Source organism: Atractosteus spatula, chromosome 14 (assembly GCF_055471065.1).
Source record: "Atractosteus spatula isolate fAtrSpa1 chromosome 14, fAtrSpa1.hap1, whole genome shotgun sequence".
Lineage (NCBI taxonomy): Eukaryota > Metazoa > Chordata > Actinopteri > Semionotiformes > Lepisosteidae > Atractosteus > Atractosteus spatula.
The window spans coordinates 11,866,902-11,891,660 of NC_142719.1; the positions used below are offsets into that span (position 1 = coordinate 11,866,902).

The 24,759-nt window shown below is 40.3% G+C and overlaps 2 protein-coding genes across 3 annotated transcripts in view; both read left to right on the forward strand.

Moving 5' to 3' along the window:
* The window catches only part of myom3 (myomesin 3), a 92,653-nt gene extending 78,371 nt beyond the window's left edge, over positions 1-14,282 (forward strand). Inside the window, exons 25-36 of one of the 2 annotated variants that reach the window (XM_088932007.1) lie at positions 82-226; positions 832-891; positions 2,174-2,241; positions 2,620-2,730; positions 4,495-4,582; positions 5,177-5,215; positions 7,140-7,245; positions 7,935-8,098; positions 8,744-8,780; positions 9,806-9,828; positions 9,949-10,004; positions 11,519-12,712. In XM_088932007.1, the coding sequence (XP_088788133.1) occupies positions 82-226; positions 832-891; positions 2,174-2,241; positions 2,620-2,730; positions 4,495-4,582; positions 5,177-5,215; positions 7,140-7,245; positions 7,935-8,098; positions 8,744-8,780; positions 9,806-9,828; positions 9,949-10,004; positions 11,519-11,785 (1,164 nt within the window). In that variant the 3' untranslated portion in view covers positions 11,786-12,712. Of the gene's footprint in view, positions 1-81; positions 227-831; positions 892-2,173; positions 2,242-2,619; positions 2,731-4,494; positions 4,583-5,176; positions 5,216-7,139; positions 7,246-7,934; positions 8,099-8,743; positions 8,781-9,805; positions 9,829-9,948; positions 10,005-11,518 lie in introns of both variants that reach the window. The other variant, XM_088932006.1, reaches the window with a different exon arrangement.
* A 1,495-nt stretch (positions 14,283-15,777) lies between these two features.
* On the forward strand, positions 15,778-23,044 carry LOC148820632 (fatty acid-binding protein, liver-like). The gene is made up of 4 exons (XM_088932560.1): positions 15,778-15,893; positions 20,090-20,262; positions 21,877-21,966; positions 22,916-23,044. The coding sequence occupies exons 1-4, from the start codon at positions 15,827-15,829 to the stop codon at positions 22,964-22,966; spliced, it is 381 nt and encodes a 126-aa protein (XP_088788686.1). The 5' UTR covers positions 15,778-15,826; the 3' UTR covers positions 22,967-23,044.
* Positions 23,045-24,759: the final 1,715 nt, after the last annotated feature.

Below are 24,759 nucleotides of genomic sequence, written 5' to 3' on the forward strand. Positions count from 1 at the left end.
TCCCAGATCTGTTCGAATAATGGCTGTAGCTCTGCTGAGCTCTGGTATCTATGACTGTGCTTGCGCCAAATCTTTTTACAGACTCGCAAGATCAATTTCGATAGAGCCAAGGGACTGGTGGAGATATTGATTGACCCATTTTCTGATGCTAATGAGGGGTCTTACACCGCCCAGCTGAAAGATGGACGTGCAAAGAATCAGTTCACCTTGGTGCTCGTGGATGAGAGTAAGCAGAACTTGTTTTACATTCCGGGACCCACAGCGAGTAAGGCTTCGGCATTCACCTAAAACTAGTAGTTGCAGTAGAAAATATTTTTTCAATTGTTATTGGTTTATATTACTTAACTTCCCTCCATTTTCTAGCCCAATTATCCAATACACATCTGCTGGGGAGCCAGAGCTTATCCCAGAAGACAACAGACGTAAGGCAGTATATACACACAGACGCAGACAGACACTCACAGTGATAGGAAGCCCACACAAACACAAGGATAACATACAAACTCCACACAGATAGCACCCCAGGAATTAAATCTGGGGCCCAGGCACCACAAGAAAGCACTGCTAACCACTGCACCTCTGTGTCACTCCATTACTTTGCTTAGCAGTCTCAAAAGTCACATGAAATCACATGAAATGTGCAACCAGAAAACATTCATCCTTTTTTAAGGCCATCCACTGACTGTAGCATTAACTGCAATTTGTCTCAACAAACTCAGATAATTAAACCAGCACATTCAGCTCTATGTGCAGTGGAGTGGACAGTCTTCTGAGGTGCACCCCTGAATGGTGTCCTTGTAGTGAGAGATTAACGGAGAGTTTCTTCCACAGAGTTCAGGCAGACTTTGGCTCAGGCACAGAGCAAAAGGAGAGACTGGAAGAGAAAGTGTGGTGAGTGACCCCAAGGTTGTTCAATCCTGCAGTACTGGCAGAGGCCTGTGGTGTATTGACAGACCTCAAGCAGGGCAAAGTCCTAGGGACTTTTCCATGCTGTATCTTGTGGCTGCCCTTGAAATGCCTCCCATGGTATTTGCTGCTAGTTACCATCGGAGTGTCTGGAGTAATACCAAACGAGGGATCAGAATAAAGTCTGTAAGCTGAGCATTAAATATCTAAGCATTAATTCACACCGTGGATTAATCACACCCTGAAATGCTTTTTAAGGAAGAAAGCCTCTAAATATGTGATTAGTACATTTTAAGCATCTCCCCAGAGTGGTCTTAAAATTTGTACTGTATGTATTTTAATTAGTACTTCACCATGCTTAATTGATGGTAAAATATCTTTGAAATAGAATTTTTAGTTAATGATGTAAGTCTAGCTACGACAGCAGCTCCATAGCAACTGAACTGTTACTCCAGCTGGCTTTTGCCAGTGGATGGACTGTAAGTGAGGCAGAGGGATTTAGAAAGCGAAGTCAAGAGCTGAAGAAGTGAGCACAGTGCGCTGAAGAGGTTGCAGAATGTCACAGTGCCCTTGCATGCTTGTGACTGTGGCAGACCATTGTGAAACCACAATGAAACCATGGCAGATCAAACATAAAACGTGGTAAAACTACAAAAATACCATGAACATTTACCCTGGCAGAACATTTACCATCAACAGTCAGAGAGTGTGTTTAATAAGAGCCAGCACTGGAGGAAAAACTGAAAACACTGCCAAGGACCTGCTTGTCAGAAGTCTGGCCAGATGTGATAGATATCAGCACAGCTGCAATGCCCAGTAAGATCCAATACACTGCATTTAAGTCATATAATGAAAATGTTACAGTATACAGTATAGGAGCACTTAAGGAAAAACACTTTCTTGCAAGTTTAAACAGATGTGTTAGAAAAAGCTGTTAAGAAAAATTCAGAAAGAAGCAGACCACACAAGCAAGGAACACATTGCATAACATTTTAATACTCTTCCATGGTTATGGGCTCTTGTGTGAATTGACTAAGCACAGCCCAGATTCAAACCCATCCCTGGACACTGGAGTAGACCTGCTAATCTGGCTGATGTTTCCTGGGAGTCCTCATTGTTCATTAGACAAAGAAATTGAAATAAATAATAGTTAACATTAAAGTGAAAATGGCCAAAGTCTCTGCGTCTGCAGATTACCTGTAACCTTGGTGAATTATTAGATCTCGGTGGAGCGTCGTTCACCTGCCCCTCTCTCTTTACCTTTAAGGGCCATATTTTCTGGAATTCTTGTCTTGGAAAGTGACAGAAAACTGTGATCTTCACTTCTCGTGCAAGGTACTCAAATTTCTCTACCTTGTCAGTGCACTCTTCCAAGGAACAAAATTAGAGCCACACCTTGGTAGAGAATGTTTGGACAGCTGTCTTGAGTTTTAGTTCCTTTAATTCTTTGTTCAAGATTGCCAAAAGTTCTGTTTTAATGTACTTGACTTGCAAGTTAAATATCCCCGTAGAATAGCCACTGATACTCCACTGTTCCAACAGCAACAAACTCCTACCTCAAAAAAAGTCTTTTGGTACTTTATATTCATTTGCTCGAAGGGTCTTTTCTTTTCAGTGTGCTATTCTGTGAGCTGTTGATTCTGTTCTGTTTTGTGATTAGCTGTTGATTCTGTGCTATTCTACGATTAGCTATTGGAGTCTCTTTCCACACAGGTCACCAACACAAAGAAGGACACCAGTCTGAAGTGGTACAAGGATGGAACCGAGATTCCTCAAATTGAATATAATCCACAAACGGGGATCTGCACCCTAACGATCCCACAGGTAAAGTTACATAACGCAGGAATAGTGCCACCAATGACCAGCTACTGTAAACACACTGTCCACTAACCACACAGGTGCACTACAACCAGCTGCCTGAGAGAACACTGAAACAATAGAGTGTGTTCTTTTTCAAAACCTATAGTTAGCTCAAAGCAGTTATTCAAGGGATACCAGCTCAAAAGACAGGTTTTTCCTAAGACAAATCTTTTTTTTATGTACTAATAAGTCATGGTTTATTCTGTCTGAAGTTGCTTTCAACTTTAGAGGTAAAGAAAACTGTGCTCTCTCATACAGTATGAGTCTTGCAGATTACAAAGATAGTTACACAGAGAGTTTATCCCCATTGGTAAATTCTCATGTTTATGCCAGTGCTGATAATTTAAGCATTGTAAGTTTAAAAAGGCATACCCTTAAGAGGTAAATAAAAAAAACATGGAATGATAAAAGATTTCCGAGTGACTTTGCATAATATGCAATTTATGTGTTGGTCTTTAATTAAACACAGGGGTGTGTTTCCTCACTATAGACTGTCAATCTGTCAATATCCATTGCATTTTCCCACATAGACAGAATGCACAGGAATGTCTCATTCCTCGGTGAGTGTATAAATAGCCTTGACGCAAAGACTCAAATTCGCAGTCACTCATCCAGACTAATGGACTGCACACAATACCAGCTGCTGTTTTAAAGAGGTCTTTTTAAAAACTCAGACATAAATATCCCCACCACCACCTTACCCCATCTATAGAGAATTAATCAGACCCCACAGCAAAACTAGCCCACCTGCCTAGGTGATCACACAGAAAGGATCATTTGTTCCTAATTTTTCTGAAATGCAAAAGTATGTCAAGGAATGTACATTAAGTGGCAGCATTTACTCGATAATGCAACTGCAAAGCTGAGGATCATAGTAGTCTTTTCCCAGATGTGGAGAAAAATATAGGGAGAGGCCTTCACATTCCAATTCCTCTTGGTCTGCTTACTAGCATTTGGTATTTCTAGTGATTATTTTTGTATAATCTGGAACATCTCTATATTTTTGCAATAGGATCTTACTTCCATCCCATTATTCCAATATAAAAATAGGTGGTCACATTGAAAATAATAATGTAATACATTCAACTGAATAGATTCAGACACAACTGATATTTACTGACATACGCATGAAGAACCCCCAGTGAATCCATTTGAGTAGCAGGACCTGTGGCATTAAACCTGCTACAGAAGTGGCATCATGACCCTTGAAACCTGGGCTGTGTAAAAGTATTCCACAGCAGAACACCTGGCCTTGTGGGGTAGCAGATTTTGCCACTGGCTGGGAAGTGTCACTGCATGACTCAGAACCCACGAGTGCCCATAATCACACCGTGGAAGAGCTGCACCTGTTGAACAGGTATATAACCCATAAAGTTTAGAAACAGGTCTTGTATTTCACTGTTTCAGTGGGGGTTCTTATAGTTGAGGTTGTCAGGAGAGACTCAACAGACCTTCCACCAGTTATCCATGGAGTTGAAACAGCCAGGGAAGTTTAAACTCTTTCTTCTCTGCTCCTGAAACCCAACCACACATTTCCTACAAGCCCCTGAGTTTATCTATATTAATGGGTGTGTATTTCGTGTTTATATATATAGGTCTATATGTTTGTGAAATGCCACGATGAGAATATTAAATGTACTAAAACAATAATGCTTCTTTATGTCTTCCTGTTGGTCTCTTTCATAAGCACACACTCACTTCTCTGCTCCATCATTTCTGTCCTGACAGGTGACTATTAAGGACATAGGTGTGTACAAAGCAGTGCTGTCTGATGACCGAGGGGAGGACATCAGTACTGTTGATTTAGTAGATCAAGGTAAGACAGTCGCCAAGAGTTATTTGAAGACACCTTCTACAATTAACACCTGTACTCACTCATTCAGTCCATACAGCTGCTTTGGTAGTTGGTCATTAAGTGATTGGAGGATTTTATCTGGCTAATTTTTGAAAGAAGTCCAGGGATCAACTTCAGTAATATACTTGGATAGCTTGTTCCACACTCCTACAAGCCTTTCAGTAAAGCACTGCCCCGGTAAGTGCACTTACACATAGCTTTCACTTGTGCCTTTAGTTTTAAATTTCACGATTTATTCTTAAGAAGTCAGCTGGGCTGATTTTTATCAAAGCCTTTAAGGTTTTTAATACTTGAATGAGGTCTCATTGTTCCTGAAGTTGGGCAGTGGGATCAGTTGATCTTGATCATTGATCTTGGGATCAATTAGCTACTAGCAACCGAAAAAGACCAAATGGCCTTCTCTCATTTGTAATCTCTCCTACATGTTGTTGTTCTCAATTCTCTGAGAGAAGCATCTTTCCAGCAGCAGAGAGTGTTGCAATGGCTCTTGCGCATAGGGTCGCCGTCACTGATCCGCTATGAGATGTGAGAATCAACATTTATTTCTCATTCTAGAATTTGAAAAGCTGCAGCAGGAGCTGTGCAGGCAATGCGGTAAGTGCTGCAGAGAAGCTTGACAGTTTCTGTTAGCGCTCACAGTATAAACACAGCCGAAAATCCCTGTGCTGATAGAGGAATAGGCATGGGTGATGCAGTTCTTCCTAGTTCTGATGTTGGCCAAAGTGGACCAGGGCAGCGTGTCCATTTTAACATCCCAGCCCCTGAGTCACAGAGTGCCTCCTCCAAACATCAGTAAATTCCGCTGTCACTATAATGGGCCCAAATGAGCCCTGTTATAACAGCCAAGGTTCACTGTACATTACAGCTGGTTTCAGCCTCAGGCTTGGTATAGGCCTAAGGTTAGGGGTTTATGTTCGTAAGCAGCATTTGAAACGAGCCTTTGAAACATGCGTTTTAGCTTTACATGTTATCAACAACATTTTATTGAAGTCTATGGAGCATCGATTCATCCTTACAAGCCAGAGGAAAAAAAATGCAAGTGAATAAACTGAGATCAGGCAGAGGATGATAATACTTTTGTCTGCTGCTCAAAAATGCTGAAAAAATCAGTTTAATATGTGATATCTATTAAATAAACCAAAGAATGGCAGTGTTTCAAATTCCAGGGTGTCATTATGTTTATTTGCAATTGTGCAATCAACATCAGAACTATAACATAGTATATCATAGGTTTTATTCTTGCAGTCTCATTAAGAGATCCTTATTATTTTGAAGCACTTACCTGTTGCAGACATTCTTTTTCACTGCTGGGTGATGGATTCTCACTCTGTGCTGTATTACAATAGACAAGGCTGGTTCTGATCGCCCTGATGGGATGAGAGCCTTAATTAAAACCAGGTTGATGCTGTGTGGTGCTGGTAGACCAGTAGGTGGTGCTCTTTCTTCTAAAAACCAATGTGTTGACCAGGAACATAGTGCTGTACAAGGTTTTGTGCTGCAGAGGAGCAGTTAACCTGAGCTCTTAATTAAAGACCTGTGGCACTGTTTGGAAGAGCTGTGTGTTTACTATGGTGTCCTGACCACGTTCCACTATGGACTTGTAAAATCTAGATACATTTTCTCCTTAATTCAAGAAGTTTGTCACTCCTCCCCCTGTTCTACCTGTGCAGAATGGCTGCTGTTGGGTAGTGAGGCAGAATTTAGTGGTGGAAGAAATGGACTCCCTCCTACACCTACAGGGCTTTGTGATTCTTTGGGATGAAAAGTACTGTTTAAATACAATTCATTATTCGCTTGAATTATACTTTCAACACACTGAAACTTTCATTTGGCTATGTGGAATTAAATTAAATTGATAGATAATAACAGTATGAGTATAAGAATAGCAGTAAAACATTCACTGATAACTTAAGCTTCAAGCTGGAATGATGGTTTAATGATCCATAAAGATCACTTTTAATCAAAGTGTTTGAGGCCTTGACGTAATCATTTTGCTCTCAAATCAAGTTGCACCACATTTCTACTGAAAGTCTACGATCTCTTTATCTAACGTACGCTTGGACAAAGATTATTTCTGCTGTCTGTTGGGTGCCTCTCAGCACCAGGTCACACCCCACAAAAAAGTGGAAAATTTGTCAAACACTGTATGTTACCGTATCATTCTGACGTTACACTAAGAGACCTGTTCACATTTACAATACATTTCTAAACAGACTAATGTTGCTTCATACCCTGCAGTATGTGTTCTTTGAGAAAGTCCAGAAAGCACTGTGGATCTCATTAGTTGTGTAACACCTATGGAAAAAGCATGCAGATTTGACTCTGTAAACCATCACCCCTGAACCCAAAAGAAAAATCTCCTTTCAGGAAACTACATTTTCCGTCTCCTGCAACAGGGTTGTTCCATCTGCATACCCAGAAGGCAAATTCTTTGTTTCAATCTGAAACCACTTTTAGTGGATTTGGAGGCAGATTAAAATGTGCTCTCAGTTTCATCTGAGCTTTCCTTTTCACTTAGCCCTGTCTGCAGGCCCGCTGGAGGTCCAGCCCACTGCTGAAGGGTTTAAGCTTTATTGCTCTTTGAAGTACTATTTGGACTACATGAAAACCAGCTGGTACTTCAAGTAAGTTTCCTTGGCATTATTGCAATCTCTTTAGTGAATTGCATGCCCCTCGTTACTGCTTTTATCTTATTATTTACAGTACAGCAAGGGTTTGCTTCAAAATCACCATCTGAATCACTTCTCTGTTTTGTCCTGCTTCATCACCTCCTTAAAATTTCAAGTAAAACATGTAATGTAATCTGTCTGTGGATGGAAATATAGAGATACTGGCCTGCAGTAAAGCTGGAAGGAGCCCTCTCAATAGAGTCTGTCACAGATAGTCATGGAGAAGACCAGCAGAGTCCACAAGCATGGAAGTAGAAAAAAAAATGGTCAACTCTATTTCAGATCCACTGTTCCAGGGGGATGCATTGTTTTCACAACAGGGCTCTGTGTATTTTTTTTAAACTTTGGGGCAGCATTGCACAGTTGCATGGTGAATATCATGGTTAAATTTCAATTTTGTTTGTCTTCCTTTCCTTTAATTTCCTAAATTGATTTCTGTGCATTCGCTACTCACTGGAAAAGATGCATCAATGCGTGAAAGCAATTTAATTGTGTCAACACAAACAGAAATACGAGCCGTCTGCTCTTGGCAGCAGAATAAAGGGGGCCCTGGCAGGTGTGTTTTTGTTATTCTCGCCTTCCAAGCTCACATTTACCTGAACGACACTTTACACTAATGTATGCCCCTCATGTTTTACATTAAGAGAGAAGAAACTGGGCAGCGAAGCAAGAACTCCGTCTGGGAGCAGCATGAACAAGGTGTGGTTAGAGATCTTTAACCCCACAGAATCCGACAGAGGGAAATACACACTGGAAATGTTTGACGGTCGAGACCCACACAGACGAACGCTGGATTTGTCTGGCCAAGGTAAAAGAGGAGTATCAAAGCTTTTCTTTATCCCATTAGCATGGCAAGAGTTTGTTTTGGACAAAATGCCCATCTTTTATCAAAACAATGCCACAGAAGCTAATCTGTTAACAATGTCTTACTGTCTTACTAAAGTAAACCATTACAATTACAAGTTACTTGTATAAGGGGCTACATTTTTACTTGATAAGAACTTGGGGGAAATGTCTGTCAAGAGGTGAAGTACTGGATGAATTCACAAAGTAACTATATGCACACTACATGGATCACTGTAACCAATGACTTTTTTTCTCCTTGCTAATTATAACAATAATAATAGGTAACATTTAAGCAAAATGGATTGTGTTTTAAAAGTAATTTTCCCCAAGCCTATCTGTTGAGTGCTGGAATCAGCTGTCAGCTTCAGTGTCAGAAGCTGTAGATAACTGCATTACTGAGCTCACAAAGAAAGACTTTTCCCTTCTCAAGCAGGGGGAATCTGAGACGGAGCAGTTGTGCTAACCATAGCTATCTTATTCCAGAAAGAAGGCAGGGAATGTTTTTATAAGTTTTAAGTCTGACGAAGGACAGCTTAAGCAGCAGGAAAAACAGGATTACAATGCTGTTTTTTTGCAGACTAAAGACTTGTTTTTTCTTTTCTTTAAGTATTTGCAGACGCCTTGATGGAACACCAGAGGCTAAAGTGAGTAATGAGCTGTTCAAAGTCCTGCACATATTTCACACTATACTTGCTTTGTTTGGCTCAAGAGAACTCTCTACCCCCTTCAACACCCCAGTTCCTCTGTCTCAACTGATTCCACTCTACACACAGTGCCTCTTCCTCACTCTCTTGTCCCCAGTGTCCAACAGTGGAGCCAAGCACCTAGACACACCGGGGCAATTTTCTAACTAGCTTCCACCACCAGCTCAGAAAGTACCTCCAGATCCAACAGTTCACTTGTGTATTTCCTACAGCTGCACACATACTGTTGAGCTCTTTTTCTCCCACTGTCCACCGTGAAACTGCTACACCCGTCTTCTGTTTCTCAGTAATTATTCCACAAGTACATCACCTTAGATAAAGGCACCAATTAAATAATGAAAACAAAATAACAACAAGAAGAAGTGTCATGTATCCAGATTCAATGAGAAAAGTAATATTATATAAGAAGGGAAAAGAGTATTCAACTTTCCAACAAAATAAGATTTATTTTACAGATCTTATGAACTCTTTGTTCTGTATTAATCATAGTCTCAGTTTCACCATATCCAAGGTGATTACTAAGTGTTATATGTGAAATGACATCTAAGTATGTATCATTATATGTAAATCTTCGTTATGTGGCACAGTGGTGCTGTGTTGCCTTGCCAAGCTGGGGCCCTGGGTTCAATTCCTGCATGGCGTTTGCCTGTTCTTCCTGTATTCATGTGGGTTTCTTCTGAGTGCTCTGATTTCCTCCAACAGTCCAAAAACATACTGGTGGGTTCAATGGCTTCTGGGAATGCTGACACTGCTTGTGCTTGGAGTGCGTGCATGTTGGTGTCTTTGTGAGAACTGTGATGGACTGGTGTCCCATCCACCATTGTGTATCCTGCCATGTGCCCCTTGCTTACTAAGATCCCGTATTGGATAAAGCAGTTGGAAAGTGGTTGGATGCATGGAAGTCTTCATTACAATGATGATCCTGACCTACTTTATAGTGAACAATGTCACTTCTCTCCCCACAGACAAGCAGCAATTGCTGAAAAGAGTAAGCAATTTTCCAAATTCATTTCTCTTGTTTGTATATATTTAAGATATATATATGAAATATGGAGATGGAGTTAGGAACCCCCACTTTAGTTTTTTTAAACAAATTCGTCTCTTTCAGACCGAGCAAGAGTAACCAAGGGGTTACCTGATGTGGTGGCCATCATGGAAAATAAGGTGGGTGGTTTGTGATGTTTTCTAATTCTTGTTAAATTAGACTAATGAAATGCAATTACTCAATCATTGGAACTGGGTTTTGTTCCGAGCACAACCTAGCAGAAATTACTCTTTTAAATAAAATATTTTCAAATTAAATCTAAACATGCTAGTCTGAAGACTTCCTGTCCTGTTTCTCCCTGCTGATTGATTAGTTGGAAACTGTTAACTTGTTAGATCAGGCTCATTCTAGCCACTTCTCAAAAAACATTGAAGCAATCACTTTATTTAGCTCTATTTTTTTTAAATCATCTGAATACAAAAGAGAAGACTGTTTTACACAAATTGCCTTTGAAAGCCAAATCGAGAGGAGAGGTGTGAACAGCTTTTAATAGATTCTAACAGTGCAGAACAGCTCTGCACATTTCAAAGAGCAGAGTCGCAAAATGGCTCTCAACACAGGAGTGTTTTAATAATACGGCTCTTGTTTTCATACTGCAGTTTAAATAAATGAGCTGTCAAGGACTGGCACTTTAATCAGCCTCTTCTAAGAAGAAACCTAATTCAAGTAATAGTTTTAATAAAGCCTATTTACACAAATGGCTCAGGTTCCTAATCGAGAAATTCCTGATACCCTTGGGGTTTAAGATTCAATTGATTTTGTTACAATGCTAATTTACTGATGTTCCTCAAAGGACTTGGCATGATCTTGGAAAACTGATTACACAGAAAACAAATGGAAAACCTGTGTTTGTTCAGGAAAAAAAGGGCTTTGAGCTCTCCAATTTGTATTTTTCCTTGTAGTTTTCCTTGTAGTGGATTCATACGAACCACTGGATAAACTGAAGTTCCATTTTCTAGAAATCTGGAAACATGGTTCTAGACTGGAAGAAAGTTAACCTGGTAAAAAAAAACTCCCTTTTGCCAGCAAAAAGTTAATATGTGCAGTAGCAGTATTTCCTACCATTTTGATTTTGTTTGGTCTATATTATGGTAATAGATGAAGTTCCAAAAAGTTGTTTTTATGAAAGTCTTCAAATCTGTTGCACCTGAGATCTGTTTCTCCTGAGTCTGTGAAAGAATGCTGGATGAGGTGTAGCCTGGGTTACTTTACACAAGGAGCCCACTGTGTCTTGTGCTGATATGGTTATGCCTATCGAATTGAGTACAAATATATCTGTAGGCAACATGGATTTGAAAAACCTAAAAATAAAAGTGTGCTGTGTGTGGTCTGCCAAGGATTAACAGTTAGTGCAAAACAAAAGGCATGCTAAAAAAACTGTGTAAATTTGGATGTGTTGTGAGGAACCACAAGAAATATGTAAGTTCTAGTAAATGAAATAAACAACTTGTCAGTACTTTGCCACACATATCAGAGGAGGTTACATATGGCACATTTTGAAGACATTCATATTTCTAGTCTCCCCTACAAGCCATTAATCCAAGTAAATGGATTAATAAACAATTAATTACTAAACAATTCAGTGCTGAATTGTGCTTGAGACTGAAGTGAGTTTCTCCTTCACACACAACAGTCTCTGTGTCTCACCTGCTTCACGGCTGGAGATCCGACCCCTGAGGTCTTCTGGATGAAGAACGAAAGAGAAATCGTCACGGGAGAGCAGTACAAAATCACGACATCAGCCGGGTGCAGCTCCATCACTATAAACCAAGTGACGGCGGAGGATTCAGGCAAATACAGCATCTTCGTGAGAAACAAGCACGGGACACAGACGGAGGACGTCACCGTCAGCGTGTACAAGTATGGGGAGAAGCCCAGAGCAGGAGCTGTGGAAATGTAGAGCATCGCGCCCTACCGGATAGATCATAAAACCAGTCGTATCATTTCATTCTATTTACTGCTTTTCAGTTTCTTGCACGTGGTAGTTTAGCACAGAAATGTCTGAGCCCAGGCCTGCAAAGCACTACAGGACAAACTTTCAAAAGAGGCAAAAACTAGAATTAGGTCACAAGATTGTTTTAAAAACCTGAGTCAAGTCACGGAACAACTTTATTTACATTACTCATGGTAAATAGTCACACATCTTATATAACCTCTCTGAACATTATACAAAGAGAGGCGTTTTTATGGCCTAGTTATTTCTGCAACTTTTGAACAGTGTCTTCTGGTGGATATTTCAGCTGAGCTCTGAATGACTTAATTGGATCAATATTGTTTAATGTGCCTGGGTAGTTGTGCAAATGTATTTTAATGAAGGTTGACAATGAGTTATCTACAGGGGTAATGCATCTGGCTGGATAGGAACGTATTAGAATTGTATTGAGGCAACTGTGTAAAAGAACATTAATTAGCTGTTGTAAACCGGGTATCTTCATGGAATTATGTGGCTCTCCATGCCCTGTTATCAAGAAGGCTGCAGGAAATGAATTGCTCTGGTGGTTTGTTTTATCTGCAACCACGGGGTACAGCTGTTTTTGGTGTCTGTAACTTCCTCAGTCAGAATGTGCAAAGCAATTTGAAATTAAATCCCTCAAAGCTCAAAGGAAGAGATAAAAGAAACTAATAAAGCTAATGCAACATTCTGTACTATTTGATTTTTTAATTAAGCGTTTTATTGGAACTTAAATAATTATATTGTCACTACCGAGTTAACCAATCATCCTGAAGTTGCACATTGAAAAGAAACCATTGCTTTCATGCACAATGACCCATCCCAAACAAGACACAGGGGTCATTAGACTTTAATTTATACTGTATGACAGCAAAAGAAGAGAAATTAATTATATTTGCTTACATTATATTGGAGAATTTACAGAAATGTGAGCATTAACATTTACAGGGAAATCATTGATTTTCTGAAAAAAATCATCAGATAAAGTTCAACGCCTTTAAGAACATTTTTAAGGATATGTCAGAATAGTCAGTCTTGCCACGTGCTTAAAGTCTTTAAACAAACATGCAAATGTGAAGATCGGGACACTGGGCACAGAATTGCAGTGCTAGGCTCAGTTGGAAATTACATGCTGTTTTAACAGCATTTGCAGCTTTCTGGTCAGATAAGCACCCAAGTTCAAAATTCAATTTGTACCTATGTTATCTGTCATTAAAAGCAGATGACATTGATAGGGTATAAAGCAAGCTGCCGTGTACTCAGAACAGATTAGATTAAGTATGAAGACGAGCTTAGTTTGTTCTTTTATTAGCGTAATTTATGCATAGTTTCCAGCATTATAGCCGGTTAATTCCATCGTAAATCACACAGCAGCACGGCAGCGATTAACCTTATGCTGCTACTGTCATTTGTCACCATAAAGCCCTGATCACTGGCTGCATTTATGTTAATGAAGCTTGTATTATCAGACCTACAAATTCTACTTTAAAAAATTAAAATATTTACCCTTTTTAAGATAGTCAATGAAGAAATGTCACTGTGCAAGATATCTCTTTCTTAATATAGGAAAAGCACACAGTTACCTCTGTGTCCTAGATGCCATTCACCTCTCCTCTGGTCACCTCAGAGTCATTTTTGCCACCTTTCCTCTCTTTCTGATTTGTCTCCTGCAATACCACAGTTAGCCTCCAGTGGAAGATGGAGAATTAAAAATGCAAACCAACCAATCACTTTTGTTGTATTTTAAATTATCGCATTATATGTAATTAGCACATCATTTCATTAGCACACCAAGATTCCATTCTTGATGCAACAGCTCGCAAAAGAAAAAAAGAAGCAAACTGCTCTCAACTGGAAAGCATCAACAGTTTCATGTTTAATCCACTTTAGAAAATGAATTCAGCCATTCCGTCACGATTACACGATTTTGTGTCAAAAGTGTTGGGCTATTTTGCAAGTGGATAAAACATCGAGCTGTTTTGCTTTTGCTTTTAAAAAAAAGGGTGGAATCGACAATTCTTTTTTAGTAAATACCCACGTAGTTTGGAAGGGGCAATTTACATCACAGCCCACAGTGATGACTCGTGTACTTATTTGGAGAGAGGAGAAAGTGAAGGCTGGCTTCTCCAACCTGGCCAGGATTGGAGCGATTCAGTGCTGTTGGGTAGAGAAGAGAATTCCTCACTGGCTTCATCGTGGGCCTTCAAGTGTCTGGGAATTCAGTGAGAGCCAAGACAATCCTGAATAACTAACCCCGTCCCTGATGATACTGAGCCCAATCTGGTGTCATAGTGACATGATCCAGGCTTGAATTTGCATAGCCTGAGCGATAGAAGTGAACTTGTGCTCAGGGTGAACGCCTTTTCTGGTGGAGCCAGCTGGGAGCCAAGAATGTCGAACTTTAAAAGCAATGGAAAAATAAATAAATAAATGTGTTGAGTGCAAACAGGTGTGCAGTGCTCTCTTTCTTGCTTGCTTTTGTTAATGACAGTGGTCTTGTGAGGACATAAAAATTGCCAATGTAGCATTCATTCATAAAAAGGCTGACCACACTGAACCACCGAACGGACTAACAACTGGAAATAAGTCTTACTTCCACTACATGGAACACAACGGAAACATAAAATAAAACTAGGATTGGGCGTATGATAATAAGAGTCTAACGTGCACTTCGAAAATGTAGTTAGTACTTACCTAACTCGTTAGAGTTTGTTGATCAAGTCACAGCAGGAGTCAACACAGAGCACATGATACAGTATTGATTAAGTTCCTCATAAATTATTCATTTTCAAATTGCTGGCAGTAGGTATTCGAGGTAGCATGAGAAGTTGGACTGAGTATTTGATAATAGACAGGAAACACTGGGTACAAATAAGGGGTAGATGGTCAAACAGGGGTGATGTAATTAGTGGACTCATCTGTACTGGGGTCACTGCTATTCCTGATTTATGTCAACTGTCTTTTGGTTCTAATATTGTTGTCAAGTTTGCAGATCACATCCAATATGGAGGATCTGAAAACGCAAAGCTTGAGTTGAGCTGTTGATATAAATCGCAGCTACTACAGCAGGATACAGCGCTGGGGATTCAAGCCAAACTTCAAGGAGAAGAAAGACTATTCCACTGCCCACAAGGGGTGTTAGCTGTGTGAGGCCTGAAATTTCCTTACAGACCCAGTAAAAAAAAGATCCCTTTTCCCTCACACTGGAGCAGCCTGCAGGAGAGTGTTAAAAATCACGTTTCCAGGCAATGGCATTGGTTTGTACTGTTCCTATTAAGTCCTCTAAGTACTCCTAAAAGATATGTGAAACAATTAAAAGTGGCCCAGTCAAGCTCATCGTGCATTCAATAAATAAGAAAAAAACTCATTGTCATTTTTTGAAAGTGTAAACCAGAGGAAAGCCAGTTCGCAATTTGTTCTATCTTTGTCCACACCTGGAGATTCGTGGCTCACATCCGTAGCCAGTTGCCTAGTTCCTGGATTCAAGAACCGAAACCATCTGACAGCGAGGCAGCGATAAAGATGTTGTGGAGAAATCTCCAATACAGGCCTCATGGGAACCACCTGTCTCCAGGCAACCACTCTAAATTAAAAGCCTCACCAAACAACAGAACATTCCAAAAATAATTGGCTCAGATCTAACACACAACAACTTATTCCAGCCTAAACAGTTCTTACATTTTACATGAAAATTAGTTCCCGGTGAGCAAGATACTACTACCGTGCTGTGAAATTACACAGAGGGTTCATTTACACAGAAGTGGAGTGAGTGAACGACAGGTTATTTAAATAGGGGTGTCTAGAAATTGCTTCAGAATCGGCCAAAAAAAAAATAGCTCTTGCATTGGCTGTTAATGATTAACACAAAGGGGGATTCACAGGCTACAGGGGCATAAATATCAGAGAATTCTAAGGCCTTCTTACATTGCTTTGAGCTTCACAGCTACTCCTACCAGCTTCCTGAGGCAGAGGGAAAAACTAACAGTAAGCATGGCTTTCAATGGAACATGGCAAGTCTACTCACAGGAGAACTACGAAGAGTTTCTGCGATCAATACGTAAGTCTGCATTTCTATTATTCACGCACTGAAGCATGCAATCTTGACTGGAAGGGATATTTCTAAATGAGAGGATTCTTGCAGAATTATGTTGCTCAACGTTTTGAATTGAGCTAAACCTTTGAATTATAATATGCTCTCATGATTTGGATAGACGCTGTCAGATACAATATGTTACTCCTTTGCTCTGTAAAATAATTGAAGGCTTTTGAGCTACAGTGTGCCCGTTATTTCACAATGCACTCATTCCTCAGCATTACAAACCTTAAACTTAGGCAGCTGTGTCTCACCAAGTGTCACTAAGATCATCCCTGACAGAATACGTCTTCAACCTCCACCCTCCATTCACACAAAGCTATACAAGCAGGAATTTTATTCCTGTGTGGGCAAATAACTTCATTCATAAAAGGCGGTGAGGTGATATATCTTAGCCAAAGACAGGGGTGTGCTATGAAATGTTGTGACTTCATGTCTGTGACATGCAAGGACACACTATAAAAACAAAGCATGGTAACGTGCTCAATTGGAGTTTAAAGACAGAGTTAATTAGGGCAATGATCTGCACTCTATATTTTCCATGTTGTTGAAATTGATACACTGGCTTCCTGCAAGAAAGATTGTATTGTATCCTTGAATTAATTAACTACTAACGGATGATGATGAGCCATCTCTCCTTTGTAACTGTTCTTATGTTCTTATGATTTCGTAAGGCACCATACCTTGCATGCGAGGTGAAATGAGCTGAGATCTAGGAAGAAATATTCCTATAGAACAAGTTTTCTTTCGCCATGTAGACACTCCCTGCAAACACAGAAAGGTGTCATCGTCAAAGGAGGAAGATAAAGAGGCCCGGAGCCCAATGGACAACACAATCCCTAGTTTATACAGCAGAGGCAAACCTTACTCAGTTTATCAGAGGAAGAAACCCCCAAGACGTACACTCTGAGCATCTTCTGGTTCTTTTCCTTCTGGACTGCACTGCCAGGTTTTAGCCTCTGAAGACACACCACGTCAGAAATTTCATGGGACTGTAAGATAGGGATTTTTTTCAAGTCAACTTCATTTCAATAATGACCTTCAAGGTACATTTCTGTTCCAAAAACAATTGTGCTGTTGCTTTTGGGTAAAGCACATTAATGTGATGGGTTTTAGCACAAATAAATAATAAGTAATAGGTTTATTCCATGCTGGAAAAAAAAAGAAGAAAGAAAACACAACTTGTTCCTTTGTAGCTTACGCGTGCTGACGCAGCTACCCACCTGAACTAAATAAATTATATAAAAGTTTATTTGTTTTACAGTCCTTTTTAATCACTAAAAAAGCATTGGTTTATAATAATAATGTACAATTATTATTTTTTTATTAGTTATTTATTTCGTAGCTCCGTAATCCTGGTGCCCGCTGACTCTCATTAAATTTCCAACATCAGTGTTTCAGGGGAATCAGCGTTCCTTATTTAATGTTTCCCCTGAGTGTTTCAGGGGAAAGCAAGCGCTGCCCTTCTTCCTCTCATGCTAATAATATGCTTATTACTTGAGTCTAGTTCATTAACAATTGGCAATTAACAATCTACCAAGCCAGAATTGGTAAATAAAAACAGCCATCAATCCATTTTCTAAGCACTTTATCCATCTCAGGGCAACAGGGGAGCTGGAGCCTAACCCGGCAAGCAAGGCAGGATACAGCCTGGATGGGACGCCAGTCCATCACAAGCCAGACAGACACAAACACTGCTATGCACACACTCACACCAGGGCCGGTTTTCCCAGAAGTGAATTTCCCTACCAGTATGTCTTTGGACTGGGAGTAGAAACCAGGGCAACAGCACTGAGAGGCAGCAATGGTAACAACTGCACAACTCCAAAATGCAAAACACAGATACTCAGAGGGTCCTGCTCTAGTAATGTACATTTTCAGACATACAGTACATATCTCCTGCAACTAAAACAAGACAACACTGATACAGGAAGTCCATGTTTCTCTGTCCCTTGAGGGGGTGTCTGTCATGAAAACGTGATGGATGAACTAAGTCAAATTCTTTTTTTTCTACAAAGGACTAAAACAACCCATGAAGCTATGGTTGCATTAATGATTGTAATTGTCACATGTATTGTTATTTGCCAGTGACACTTATTCACTGTACACAAGGAGTACAAGCCTAGAGGGTGTTTACCTTATGGTTTTGTGCCCACACTGTTTGAATACTGAATGGATAATTTTGCTTTGCATGGTATTTGTGTTGCATCTCCACCTCTATCCCACCTTATTATAATTTCATTTGACAAATTTAATTAATTTTACTCTATAATGCTTGCATGACTGTTTTGTACTTACCAATGGTAATAAATATAATCTGGGCAAAAAAGCTTTATAAAGACCACAGTAGGGTCTGCAGTTTCACACCTAATGTAGAAAAGTGAAACACTTCTAGGTGTAAAAGATATAAAAACATGCACTACCGCATGCTCCACTCCATATTACACTTGAGAAAATACACATCGATCAGACATAATATCAAAGTTAATAAACTGTTGCAAATGCAACTTTTTTCTACTACATAAGCAGGATAAATGTTTTTACTCCAACACACCATAATAACTGAAGATGTATTAATGCCATATGGGACATGGATGTTATATGTTGGATGTTATATGTTATATGTTATATGTTATATGTTATATGTTATGTTATGTTAAATGTAAGAAAGGTGCACAGAATATCACTGATATTTACCAAAGTGAAACCCCGTAAGAGTTAAAAGTATAGTGTAGCACATGAACTGCCAGGCAGCATTAGGTAAGCTGAGGTAGACCATGGAAAAGGCCCACTGAGACATGGAGAGAACATGCAAGCGCCACACAGACGGAGCCTCAGAACAGACTTAAACCCAGGAGACAGCATTGATAATGGTCAAACCATCCTGCTGCGTGCTCTAGAATTCCTAGACCCAACAGCGTTTGTCCTTATTTTCTACACTTTGGCTGTGCTACAGTTTTGAGAAACACAGTGGCGCCCTACAGGTAGAAAGAGCACAGCCTGAAAAGCAATAACAGCTTTTTGTAAAAAGAAAATTTTAGTTGCATTAGTGCTTCATTTTTCAATCTTAGAGTCATTCCATTGATTATCGTGTGTACCACCATATCTTAGTACTGACCTAGAGCCTGCTGTCTGATTCTGATAAAGCTTTGTTTCTGATAAAGGTTCAAACACTCTTCCTTTTAAACAACCACAAGAGGCACTTGGTAGCAGGAGGCTTGTTAAAGGCTCTGTCAAGCTCTGTACATGAGGTGTCCTTAAATGTCAGACAGGATATTTGAAAGGTGGAAATAATCTTTCAATCTTGCCAGTAAATGTCACAGGGGAAATACATTGCTTTTCACTGTTGAAGGATAAGTGGATTGATGTTTAGGTTGTCCTAATTAGAAATCTGACATGTAGAATGTTACAGTCAGTTTAATATAATATTCACTAGGCTGGTTACATAAAGCTGTTGTTAGGTGATCGTTGTATTTATCCCAAGAGCAAAAGATTGTAGGATTGCTTCATAAAACAATTAAACGGAGCTAAGCAATTTCTAGAATCACAACGTCTGGAAGAGTTACAAGGAATATATGACATTTGTCCATCCACTTAGCTACAATACTCTTTATCAAATACACTACTAAAGTAAAAGAGTCACAAATGAATTTGGATCAACAATATTTTTATTTACCCCTTAATAGGCATGTTCAGATCTAGCCCTGAACTTAAACACAATGGGTAAAATGTTCCTGGGATTTATTTAAAGAAGCTGTTCAACGTCCAGTACAAAACTTTTCAGGGTGGCAACAAAATTCAATTTTCTAAAAGACTTTGCTTCATTGAGCAGAACAAAATATTTAACAAAGGTAAGTATAAAAAAAGGGCTTAAGTATTTTACTTCATACACCAGTGTGTCTCAAAACACAAATTGGAAAATATCAATGTTTCTGCTTATTTAAGAAAAACAGTTCAAATTAAACAAGGGCATCATGGTAAGGAAGTACAATTCTGATAATTATTTTGAGGACTCACAGACTTTTTCTCAGCACTGTACATGTATATTATGTATATTATGTAAAAATCTTGTTGTAGTTTTGATTTATTTCTTGTTTTGGTTTGTGTTGCTTTTTGCGCCAATATAATAATGTTGGGGCTTAATCAGTTTTCTTCTTTAGCTCTGCCAGAAGACGTTATAAAGATGGCGAAGGATGTGAAGCCTATCACAGAAATCAAACAAGACGGAAACAACTTTGTCATCACTTCCAAAACACCCCGACAATCCGTAACCAATTCCTTCACCATCGGTAAGGAGGCTGACATCAACACTATGGATGGCAAGAAGCTCAAGGTAGGTCGTGTTCATATTGAAAGAAAGACTACTATCTTATCATAACATCACACTGTTTGTCAAGGATTGCCCTGTCTAGACTGTTTGGTTGCTAGCAGCTAAAGCTAGACGCTGCCAGCTAAATCTTCCATGGACCTTGTCCAACTATTTCATTTCCAAGGGAGCAGCTTCAACAACGTGGATGGGTAGATTGTTCCATACTCCCACAACTCTTTGTGTAAAGAAATGCTTCCTGTCAGGAATGGAGGATCTCATCCAGTCTCTTCTTGAAAGAACCATGGGTATCGGCATCAGCAAAGCAGCTGTTTGAGACCCCTGCAAGCCTTTGGATGAAGAAGTGCCTTTGGTTCATGTGTCATTGCGCTTTCTTGAAAATCAATTGGATTGCATCATGAGGTTCTAATTCTAGTTAAAGGACTAACCACCATAAACAATTTGAGGGCAGTTACAGTACCTTGCAATGCTCCTCCAGAATGTATTGCTGAGCAGGTCCACGATCATCTTCAAGCATTTTACACTACATCACACTGAAGCATTAGGGATGCAAGTGAGCTTTCTAAGCCCATGTTTCTAAGCCCATAATCTCAGTTAAAACCCTGAAACTGAAAGAAAAAACTATCACAACTTGAGAAATGTTTTCCCCACAAGCACAAGCAAAATTTTGATTTGTTTAGTATAAGAAATTGGCTTGTCAACGAGCACAGTGTGGCAAGATGGTGCAGTGGTTTGCATTGCTGCCTCACAGTACTGGGGCCCTGGGTTCAATTCCACCCTTGAGATGCTGTCTGTGTGGAGTTTGCATGTTCTCCTTGTGTTCTCAAGGGTTTCCTCTGGTTTCCTTCCACAGACCAAACACATGCTTTGTCTGCCCTGGGAAGGACTGGTGTTGCATCCAAGGTGTACTCTGTTGCTTGCTGGGACAGGTTCCAGCTCCAATTTTGACATAAAAAATATGGAACAAAAAAAAAAGAAAAATTGTGAAAATATGCTCTAGTGGCAAAAGGGATTGATCTGTATATGTCAATTACATGACCAACCCAAACAGAAAAAGCAGAATGTTCGACAGCAAACTCTAATGAAATACCAAGTGTAAAACAGGTAGCACACCGCACCCATATCTGGCAACTTGCCATTATGCATCATGCAGGGCCTGATGCAGACAGCCATGTCGCAGTGCTGATATCCATCCCTCCAAGCACGTGCACATACCAACACAGAACTGCCGTTAGATCTCCTACCTCATATCAGATCTGGGAAGACAGTCACGACTTTACATTTTGAATTCTCTTTAATTCACTGCTGTCAATAGTGTACCCCTCTCTCTTGTCGATTTTATTCATTGTGAAGTCCCTTAAGGTAATGCGTAATCGTGCTATATAAATTAAGATTACGTCTCCATTCATTTTCAATATCTACTTAGTTCTACACATTGTGATGGTGATATCGAGGACAATTATGATGTATATTATAGATATGAAAGCAATTCCACTTTTTCTCTGGGGGGGGGGGTTGCACTTAGACTTGGACTTGTAATAATAGTGCTGCACAACAGCGTGCGATGCTCTTCTTACAGAATCCCCAGACCTAAACCCATCTTCTCTCTCTCATTCTCAGTGCACTGTCAGGATGGAGGATGGGAAACTCATCTGCCAGACCGAAAAGTTCTCCCACATTCAGGAGATCCAGGGGGATGAGATGGTGGAGGTTAGTGTGTTTCACAACCCCGGTCCTAACAAGACTCTGTCTCTTCTGATTTTTGATCTAACTGAGTCGTGCTTGTTTGCCTGCACTTATCTGAATTACAGTTGAAAAGATTTTAATTGAAAGGATCTTAATGAGACAATCAGCGTTTCCAACTAACTGAAAGATCAGATAGAATAAAAAAAACAGTCTAGTTAAGGAAGGGTCAGTCAGGATCTGAACTGGAAAACATTGCTTAAATAATTACTCAAACAGAGATGGTGTGGTTCCATATACACTAAATAAACGAGTTAAGTTAGTCCTATCATTTTTCAAAGTAATACACTACATACTAGATTGCGATAAATAGCTATTTTTGGGATGATGACCCGTGTTTTAAGACACATCTGGTGAGATCCAGACACATGCCCACATCCTTATGCCAGTCAGACAGCTCGTTTGGCCACTCAAGGAAGTGTAACAGTGCCTCATGGACTGAGCCAGTTACAACTTGAAACGGGTGCAAAGCAGGATACACCCTGCATGGAGTGCCAGTCCATCGCAGGGCGTACACACACACACACACACACACACACACCAGGGCCAATCTCCCCAGAAGCCAGTCACCCTGCCATTATGTCTTTGGATTACGGGATGAAACCAGACCTCCTGGAGGAAGCCCACGTGAACATGGAGAGAACATACAAACTCCACACAGACAGCACCCCAGGTCCAGAGTTGAGTCCAGGGCCCCAGCGCTTGTGGCACCCATCATGCCACCCGCTACTTGATACTGGTGTTAAGAAAATGAAATTGTTGGACTCTTGCTGTCCATATTTAGAAGCAAAAAAGTTAAAAAGTCGGAGTTTTAAGAGTTAGAAGCCATCTGAACATTTCAACTTCTGTCTTCACCTGTGTACGCGGCGCCCAGTAATACAAGATACTGAGGTTTCACTTTCTTCTTCTCTCGCAGACAATAACTGTCGGTGGCGCCACTCTCGTCAGACGAAGCCGAAAAATATAACATCGCCGGCACAGAAGTACCCTCCCTGCTGGGATGATGTAATAGCTTAAACAAAATAAACTTATTGAATGACCCAAACGAAGATTTGGACAAATGTTATTTGTTTCAGTTCTGCTAAGAAACACATCTTTCAGAAGCTTCGACAATTAAATCAATACTACACGATATTCGTGCTGTGCTGTCTCAGCCATTTTTAAACTGTAGCCCGACAAGGAGCAAACTGTTGGCCATGAGCCAGTGTTTATTGACGATTATTATACCACATAAATCTTAATTAAACTTTATTACGCTGTCTTTTGGTAAATCCCAGAAATGTGTATGCTTTATTTGAATCAATCAACGTGTTATAGTAAAAGGTACAGCGCATCTCAAGAGCCACGGTACACCAATTCCCACACAATTAACATGACACTGAAAAACCCGTGGCAAGCTTTACTTCCGAGTATTTCTTATGATTTAACTAAATCGAAAAGCTCTCAAGGACCCCAAAATTGAATATTTATTTCCACTCAGGCCAGATTGCACACAACTAAAATAGTCAAAGTGGTGTTTAATTTAACAAAGTAACACAGTACTGTAATGCAGTTTAAGCAGCCATACTCTCAGTTTTGTCAACAGCAGCTTTTACTGCAGAAAATGACCTTGAACTGCAATTGAAGCAAGCTTGCGCTAAGCGTGGGGAGTGAAGTGGGTGGTTGTGGTTTATGACAGCTGCAGACCAGCGGCTTTGGAAGCGTCAGTTATAATAAGGGGGAAAAAACACAACGTTTAGAGTTCCAGAGGTGGGGGTTATTTCTTTATTTTTTTTTGCAAGGATACAGACATGAGTTTTTCCATGATCTCCCAGTCTGTATCACATCAGGCCAGGGAATAATTAAATCAAAACTGAAGTGCGCAACACACTCTCTCACACCCCACCACCATTTGCGCACGGGCTGAAGATTTTACTTAACAAGCAAGCAGACCAAAGACCCGCGCGCTGTCGGAACAAAAAACAAATCCTGGCAGATTGACGATCAAAGTAGTGATTGCTTATGTTTGGACGCTTGTCTCATTACTGTTACTCTTCACTGGGACACCTAGTTAAACATGAAAAGGCAGAGGGAAAGCGAGGACGCGCCTGGAGGGAGCGCAGGCGGCAGGCGCCCACAGTGAACGCGGGAAACACTGCCAGCTGAGAGTGAACGTCACCGCCCCCTCATGTTTAATCCCAGTCTCGGGATGTACCCTGTCAGGGTTCGTAGAGCCACGCTACAAGTAAAGGATGTATAGTAAAGCACAGTAAAATGACGGTATAAAAACAAAGTATAGACGGTGCAGACCACAATACTAATCAACTACAAGGTCCTGTAGGTGTCCTACTCTCTGTGGTCATTAAAAATCCCAGGGCGTTTCTCGAAAAGAGTAGGGGTGTAACCCCGGCGTCCTGGCCAAATTTCCCATTGGCCCTTACCAATCATGGCCTCCTAATAATCCCCATGTATGAATTGGATTCATTACTCTGTTCTCCTCCCCACTGATAGCTGGTGTGTGGTGTGTGGTGAGTGTACTGGTACACTATGGCTGCCGTCGCATCATCCAGGTGGATGCTGCACATTGGTGGCGGTGGAGGGAAGTCCCCATTACCTGTAAAGCGCTTTGAGTGGAGTAAAGCGCTATATAAAGCGCTATATAAGTGTAAGCAATTATTATTATTATTACCTGATACTACGGCAAAGTCAAGGAACACACAGGGCAATGCAAAAGCGCAAGAATGCGAACGCGTACCCTGGTAATGTTTTCAGCAGGCGCTA